This window comes from Malus domestica, chromosome 05 (assembly GCF_042453785.1).
Source record: "Malus domestica chromosome 05, GDT2T_hap1".
NCBI lineage: Eukaryota > Viridiplantae > Streptophyta > Magnoliopsida > Rosales > Rosaceae > Malus > Malus domestica.
In genome coordinates, this window is record NC_091665.1 from 30,448,969 (window position 1) to 30,457,112 (window position 8,144).

General features: G+C 37.0%; 1 protein-coding gene across 1 annotated transcript; it reads right to left on the bottom strand.

Moving 5' to 3' along the window:
- Positions 1–3,236: 3,236 nt before the first annotated feature.
- On the bottom strand, positions 3,237–7,678 carry LOC103435791 (chaperonin CPN60-2, mitochondrial). Its single transcript, XM_008374206.4, has 18 exons — positions 7,450–7,678; positions 7,303–7,327; positions 7,082–7,213; positions 6,590–6,749; positions 6,322–6,497; positions 6,126–6,221; positions 5,876–5,980; positions 5,683–5,769; positions 5,526–5,615; positions 5,337–5,417; positions 5,170–5,238; positions 4,984–5,061; positions 4,789–4,884; positions 4,550–4,649; positions 4,363–4,466; positions 3,967–4,072; positions 3,782–3,860; positions 3,237–3,679 (listed from the first exon to the last, which is right to left on the bottom strand). Exons 1-18 carry the CDS (start codon positions 7,485–7,487, stop codon positions 3,565–3,567), a joined length of 1,737 nt encoding a protein of 578 aa, XP_008372428.4. The 5' UTR covers positions 7,488–7,678; the 3' UTR covers positions 3,237–3,564.
- Between the last annotated feature and the right edge of the window lie 466 nt (positions 7,679–8,144).

The window sequence follows — 8,144 nt, forward strand, 5'->3', positions numbered from 1 at the left end:
GAGTACTGTTTCAATATGTGATATTATCTGGAAGCAGTTACTATCCTACAGTCAATGTGAATAGGAATATCACAGTAACTGTGAACATGAATTTTTATGGTTCGGTGAAAAGTAATTAAGCTGCAGTTGGTTTCATCATTAGAGATGCAAATGGAAGACCTGTTCTTGCGCTGAGTAGGAAACTTGGCAATGTTTATGTGCCTATTGCAAAAGGATTATCAGATTAATTTTCTATTTTGAAGAATTTGACGGATATTTTTGTTGAGTAATTATGTGGTTTTCACCTTTGTGTGATGAGTTTTGTGATCTCGTCTTTTAACAATGATGTTATATAGTCTCTCTTCTCTGTCATAACTTTATGTGACCTCACTATTCAGCAATGACCGGTGTGTTCGCCGATGCAGATTTGTCACGTCTATCATATTTTGCACCAGGTTTGTATAGGTGGCGTCTGTAGTTTTGTGCATGTGATAGTTGTTTAAGTTTAGGGGTGTGATATCTACACACCCCATTTTACTTCTCACACACCTTTTTAATTTTCAGCCGTCAGATCAGATTGAATTGAAGAAGATCAACGGACAGAAATTATCAAGGGGTGTGTGAGAAGTAAAATGAGGTGTGTGGATAGCACATCCCTAAGTTTATTCTTGTTGTTTGTTTGCACAAATTCACATCAGATCAATTTCTTGGTTACTTGAGCAATATTGTACCCAATTAGCACTCTATATTTGTTTTTGGAGACAATAAATGAAATACCGCTCTATTGTTTCTTGTGTGTGTGTGTGAAGCCTTTAAGGGAATGAATCTCTATTTTTTTTTTTTTTTGTAAAAATGGAGATTAGTTGTGGGGTCCACACCACATCAAACTTTAACGATCTAAACCGTATATTTCTCAAGTTGCACCTTGTAGATCATCGTTATAAAATATTAGCTAAATTGGAAATATTTAAGATATCTAATTTGGTTCAAAGAAATTAACAAATACTTTGTTATATAAGAAACAATAAAATTTTATCTTGATAATTAAATAGGTAAATGGAGGTTGCACTTGGTGCGATGGCAAGTGCCTTCGCCCATGAGCGGTAGGTCTCGGGTTCGAGACTTGGGAGCAGCCTCTCCATAAATGGGGGTAAGGCTAGCCGACATTCACCTCTCCCAGACCCTGTGTAAAGCGGGAGCCTTGTGCACTGGGTACGACAAAATTAAATAGGTAAATGGTTTCGAATTGAATTGAATTTTTGTAAGGATGATCTATGAATCGAGACTTACAAAATAGACGATTCGGATCATTGAAGTTCGATGTGAAGTGAGTCCCACACCAAATTCTCAATTTAAAAAAAAAAATAGAGATCCCTTGCATAAAGAGCTTGTATACATCTGCGTCCAGAAAAAATGTGCACCACCTTTGAGATTGGAAATAATTATTGAAGATGGAAGCTCCAGAACTCGTTCGCCAGTATTTCTTTGAAGATGTTCTGAAGGAAGTAATTTTTTTTTTTTTTTTGGTAAACCGATGGAAGTAAACTTTGTGCCCGACTATCACTAACATTGGTCACTCCTTGGGTGAAACTTATGCTTGGGACCATACCAGTCCTACCTCTGTTCGATATACACTTCCTCTTTATCGTATTATATGGGTTGTGTAAGAGGTTTTAACACCTATTCACTGTTCTATTTCTCTTTCAGCATCTTAAAAATGGCATTAACTAGAATTGTTAAGGATTTTTATTTATATATTTTTATGTTCTAAGTTGAAGAACGCGTTTATGAGGTTTTGTAGTTCTAGCAGTTAAGTGTAGTTACTCATGCACACATGTTTAAATCGTACAAAGTTAAACATTACAACTTCAAACAATCCATTTTATCTTTTGTTTTCTTATGTTGCACTTCTCTTTTTGTATATATTTGAATCAAACTTGGCGATTGATGCATGGTCTTATGTTTGATTTTCAATTGCCTATGTTAAAGACCACGTTAAAAGTTTTCGATTCCGCACTTAAGTTGCTTACTAAGAGATAGTAACTTTCATGACAAGGATACACTGACACGGAACGTCACAATAACAATGTACTTGTGTCATGAAAGTTCTTCTCATATCTAGTTTAAAACTTGTATAGAGTGTAGATTTCGTGTCTAGGGAAGTATAAATCTTCAATAAAGATCTTCAAATACATGAAGCTATAGAAAATAATAATAAAAAAGAGGAAAATTTCTATGAACATAAGGAGTCTTCTTCCGAAGGGGTGCAGACGTGGCCATGTTGGTGAGTTCACCAACGAATCCGGATCCTCTTTGTGAGGATCTTAAGAATTTGTGAATCGTGTTCGTTCATTGTATATCGTGCGGTTAAAAATTATTTTAAATATTTTTATTTAAAATTAAATACAAACAATACTTGACAAAAACTGATCACACAATGTACGATGAATAGATACAATTTACGGATCCCCACTTACCAAAAGGATCCAGAGAGGATTCTGTTGGTTCACCAACATTTAAGTACCATATGGGTGACCAACTTATCTTCCTCACTTCTCACGACCACCAAACTGCTTTAATATGCTTCTTGTTTGCCTATAAATAAGTGGTCACCAAGTGCTTCATGCCCACATAACGTAAGCCTTTGATTATTCCCAGACTCCACATTTCTAGCTGTGATGGCTCCAACCTCCATCCATCTATCAAGGAACAAGAAAAGAAATAAAGGCTTTATTCTCTACTTTTATTCATGTATTTCTTTACACTGGTACACTTGAATTATGTAATCTTATAAATCATGAAAGAATTCACAAAACATGCAATCTTCAACAATCATCTTGCATTTCCTATAAAGCTGTTTTTTTATTTTGTCCCTTGATTCTCTATTAACTTATTCAATTCAAAAATTAAGATAACGGGGACAGTATGAGGTGAAAAGAAGATCGACAATCACCACAAGAGAAAGTGAATTTCGCATACTCCTATCTCCCCATGTGCATTCCTATTTGTTGTAAGAAACAATTTCCTCACATTTCTTTTCACCTATCCTCGACTGTGATTTATTCAATCAAAAGGCTAAACTTAACAAGAACGTGCAAGAGGAAAAAAAAAAAAATGTGAAAATCCTGTTTCTATTATTTTGGACTGAATAACTTAAAAAAGAATCGAGAAACAAAAACAAGAGGATGAGCGTAAAAAATACCGGGAGTATAACTTACTAACTCTATAATAGTAGTGCACAAGCGCTAAACACTTAATACGACACTAACCACACATTCATACGTACTTTTATTATCAAATTTTTTTCTCTCACAATTAACACTAACAAAGTTGCAGATGAAAATAAAATCCTTTGTCAAATGAGAAATAAATACCCACCAGAGACTACAAACGGTGTAAAATGCTACTGCACAGTCAATCCCTCACTATGATTACATTCATGTTCAGCCTCCAATACCATTCAAAAGGAAAAAGCTATAAAATTGTGAAATTGGAGAACTCAGTTTCAAATTAGGATAAACGACACGAGGAAGGTTAGAGCCGAAGAAGACAGCCTCCAGTAAATTCAGCATGCCGATACAACATCTAGTAATCCATGCCTCCCATGCCTCCCATGCCTCCTCCCATTGCAGGGGTTTCCTTCTCGTCCTTCGGAAGCTCGACCACAACTGCCTCGGTAGTGGTCATCAACGAGGAAACACTGCAACAGCGAGACAAATTTCAGATCTTTGCTTTAAGAATGTCATTTAAAAAAAAAAAACAAGGAAAATCACAAGGCGCTTCAAAGCTTTATATGGATTACCTTGCAGCATCCACCAAGGCGGTTCTAATGACTTTCAATGGGTCGATGATCCCTGCCTTTATCATGTCAACATATTCACCTGAAAGGAGTAGAGAACGAATAAATCCTTCTACATATTTTTACAGTACTAGACACAGGTGAAGCCACCAGTCATCATGTTAGTTCGATGGTTAAAAAGAACCAACCTTTAGCTGCATCGTATCCAAGGTCAGGATTGTCCTGCTCTAGTAGTTTGCCAACGACAACAGCCCCCTCGACTCCAGCATTAGAAGCGATTGTGGATACAGGCATCTAAAAGATAATGAAACCAAATGATAACATTAAAATGTATATGATCCATTAGCACTTGATTACTTAGCTTTGTGTATTTTTTAATTGATAATCTGAAAGCATTTGGAATTCCTAATTTATGAAACTATTGAAGACTAGGTTGACATTTCATATTTTCCCCTTACTTAAAGGACTTCTTGCTAGTCCGAGCATGACTAGCATGAAGCTTAAAGCTACACTAAGTTTATTTGAATGACAAAAAGACCCCAAGAGAATGAGAAATATACAAGATAACTGTTTTTTATTGATACCTTTAGAGCATTCTGAATTATTTGAACACCGATCTTTTGATCAAAGTTCGCAGTCACCAGCTTGTCCAGCTCTTTTGAGGCATATAGAAGGGCGGCACCACCACCTGCACATTGCAAGCTATTAATTACCATAAGATAACACAATTCAAACAAGACGAGCCAAATGCATTTCTAGAAGACAACTTACCGGCTACAATTCCTTCCTCTACAGCAGCCTTGGTAGCGTTTAGAGCATCAGTTACTCTATCCTTCTTTTCACTAACTTCCGCTTCGCTAGCTCCACCAATCTACAGAGTAAATCTCAATCAGACTTGTTTTCAGTAGAAACAGTGTATAAGACATTTTAGAAATTAGATCTGTCACCCTAGACTCCAGACTAATAGAAGGGACAGAAAACAGTTGACAATTTTCAGAAGGGAAATTAACCTTTAAGACGGCAACACCACCAGAAAGCTTTGCAAGGCGCTCTTGTAACTTCTCTTTGTCATAATCAGAAGTGCTCAATTCAATTGATGATCTCAGCTGTCACAACAATCAAAGTCCACACATCACGTTAACAAACACAACGAAACACAAAATAGTTGTTTGAAGAGATTAAACAAAGAGAACTAGCAAAAAAACCTGTTCACATCTTTCTTCAATGGCTTTCTTGTCACCAGCCCCATCAAGAATGACTGTGTCATCTTTTGATACCGTAATCTACAATACCAAGACCATGCAAGTCATTGAACATTTCAACTTATTTAGAGCAGAAACTGAGACACCAAGATTAGGAACATATGCTAATACACATTTGAAATATCTCACCCTTTTGCATGTTCCCAGTGTTTCTATTCCCACTTTTTCGATGTTCAGACCAAGCTCCTCAGTTATTACCTAGAAACGCAAAGAAAAAGAAAACAACGTGGTTCACTTGTCAGCCTCCTAATAATGTAAACTTTTGGAGGAGAAGTGAAGAATACATATCAAGTTACCTGGGCTCCCGTAAGAACAGCTAGGTCCTGCAAATTTGCCTTCCTGTTTTCTCCAAATCCAGGGGCTTTAATTGCACAAACCTTCAAGCCATCAGAAGAATCATATCAGGACAATGAAGTATATATAGACAATCAACACTTCTAATATCAGATGCATAATCAGTATATAATATAAAATACAAGCATCACCTTAATTCCAGCACGAAGCTTGTTTATAATGAGCGTTGCAAGTGCTTCACTTTCCACATCTTCAGCAACAATTACAAGAGGTCTTTGTTTCTGAGAACACACATCAAATCAGGCAACATTCACAAGATTCCAACAATACCACCAAAGAAACCCTTACCTGCAAGGCCAGCTCTAATATTTTAACTATAGAATTTAAATTTGAGAGTTTCTTCTCATGGATTAGGACGAGTGGATCTTCTAATTCCTGTAAAAATAAAATGTCTAGTGAGTAATCATGATAAAGCCGTTTGAAAAGAGTGTGATAATTACCATGAAACTAGAACAGTGACAAATAATGATAAACTGCCTACACATTTTTGGTTCTTTGGATTGGTGATGAAGTAGGGGGATATGTAGCCCCTATCCAGCTTCATTCCTTCAACGACCTCCAATTCATTATACAGTGTTTTTCCATCCTGAAATAATTCAACAGGCAAACAAAATTAGAATCAGATTATGTAGAGAATGCGAAAGCTCCAATGTTGCTACCACATATCATAATATGATACTACTGACAGAAAATTATAGGAAACAGGGAAAGATTCTAAGAAAGCAACTTACAGAAATGGTAATAACACCCTCTTTGCCAACTTTCTCCATAGCTTTAGCTATGAGCTCACCAATTTCTCTCTCTCCGTTTGCTGATATTGTACCAACCTGTTCAAAGGAAAAGAATTCATATGAGCAACAAAGTCATTACCATAAATTTAGACATTCATATTACTTCTCTCAATTGTCAAATTAAAACAAAGCAAACCTGAGCTATTTCTTCAGATGTGCTGATCATCCTAGCTCTACTCTTCAAGTTTGCAACAACAGAATCAACTGCCATTGAAATGCCTCGTCTTAGGTCCATAGCATTCATTCCAGCCGCCACTGACTTGCATCCTTCAGTAAATATAGCACGAGTAAGGACTGTAGCACAAGTGGTACCTGCAAACACAAATAACAACATTTACATCACTATCTTCGCAATCAGCCAAGATTTTACAAACAGTTGTACAGAAAATGTAAAGAACACTCACCATCTCCTGCTGCATCGTTTGTAGCATTGGCGACCTGCTTTACAAGACTAGCACCAATGTTCTTCACTTTATCTTTGAACTCAATACTCTTTGCTACAGTGACACCATCCTTTGTCACTTTAGGGGCACCAAAGCTTTGTTCCAGAACAACATTGCGCCCCTATCAAAAATCAAGCATGAACAACAACCATCATAATATGTCAGATGGAATTGAAGACTGAGGGAACAAAGAAACAAACTCAATTCACTACTTACAATTGCAGGAATTACCAAAATGAATAAACAAAATACGATATCCAACAAATCTCAGAGTTTATTAAACTACGAATACGGAAGTGAAACGGAACTACACCCATAGATCAGCAAGAGTTAAACATATGAATATGAGAACTCAACGCAAAAAATTACTACCAATATACAGATTGTTGTTCCAAACATAGCCAGAATGCAATCAACCAATATAAACAAATCAAGAATGAAAAAGTCACTTACTTTCGGCCCCATTGTGACTTTGACAGCATCAGCGAGCTCTTCCACACCCCTAAGCATCCCGGCCCGGGCTTCAACACCGAATCTGATTTCTTTCGCTGCATAGTTCCTTCTCGAAATCAATTTACTGCCAATCTGAACAGTAAGGAAAACAAAACCCCACATCAAAACACAATTAAGCAATAAAAAATCTCAACTTCAAATAGATAAGGAAGAACAAGTACCTGTTGAGAACTGTTCCTAGCCAACCTGCAACCACAAAGCAATGAAAAATCAGAAAATGAGAGCGACCCAGATGAGAAAACAATCAAAGACGGTGACTTTTGCGGACAAGTTCGAATTTGACAGAGGCAAAAGATGGGAGTACATACCTGGCTTTGGAGGCAAGGTTAGTGGCGAAGCGATACATGATTGATGAAGTTGCAGAGCACCTTAGAGAGAGAAAGAAGGTGGGCAATCAGGAAAAGGCGAGGTGAGAGAGAGAGAGAGAGAGAGAGAGAGAGAGGGAGAGAGCAGGAGAGTATAAAATGTGCAGCAGAGAAGGGTCTAGAAGCATTTGGTTTATGTTAGGGTTTAGGGTTTTGGGGACGGCAAGGTCCAGTTACTTTTGCTGAAAGCCACGGACCCTGGTGGGCCTTCTAAGCAGGCCTGTTTGCCTGAGTTTTCGTTTTCTTTTCAATTCATACAAATATATATAAACTAGAAAACCAAATCTTACCGTTAAAATTATAATTGTATTAGATACATAATCAAATCATCATTTTAATACTTTTTCAATATATAATGTGATAACAAAAGTCACCGGTCTTGTGATTGATGAGAATGCTCCTATGACACTCAGGGAAATCCAAGTTCAAGTTTGGGTTAGACATTAAATGCGAACGAAACGTAGTTTTGTGGATCTCGCTTAACTGAGAAGACACCTCAACAGGACATGCATGTAGGATACGCGTAATTCCGCAACATAATGAATTTATTAGGGGTGGTTTGGGAGTGAGGTGCTTAAAAAAAAAGCACCCATGAAAAAAAGCTGTAAGGGTTTTAGGTGTTTGGTAAACTGAAAAAA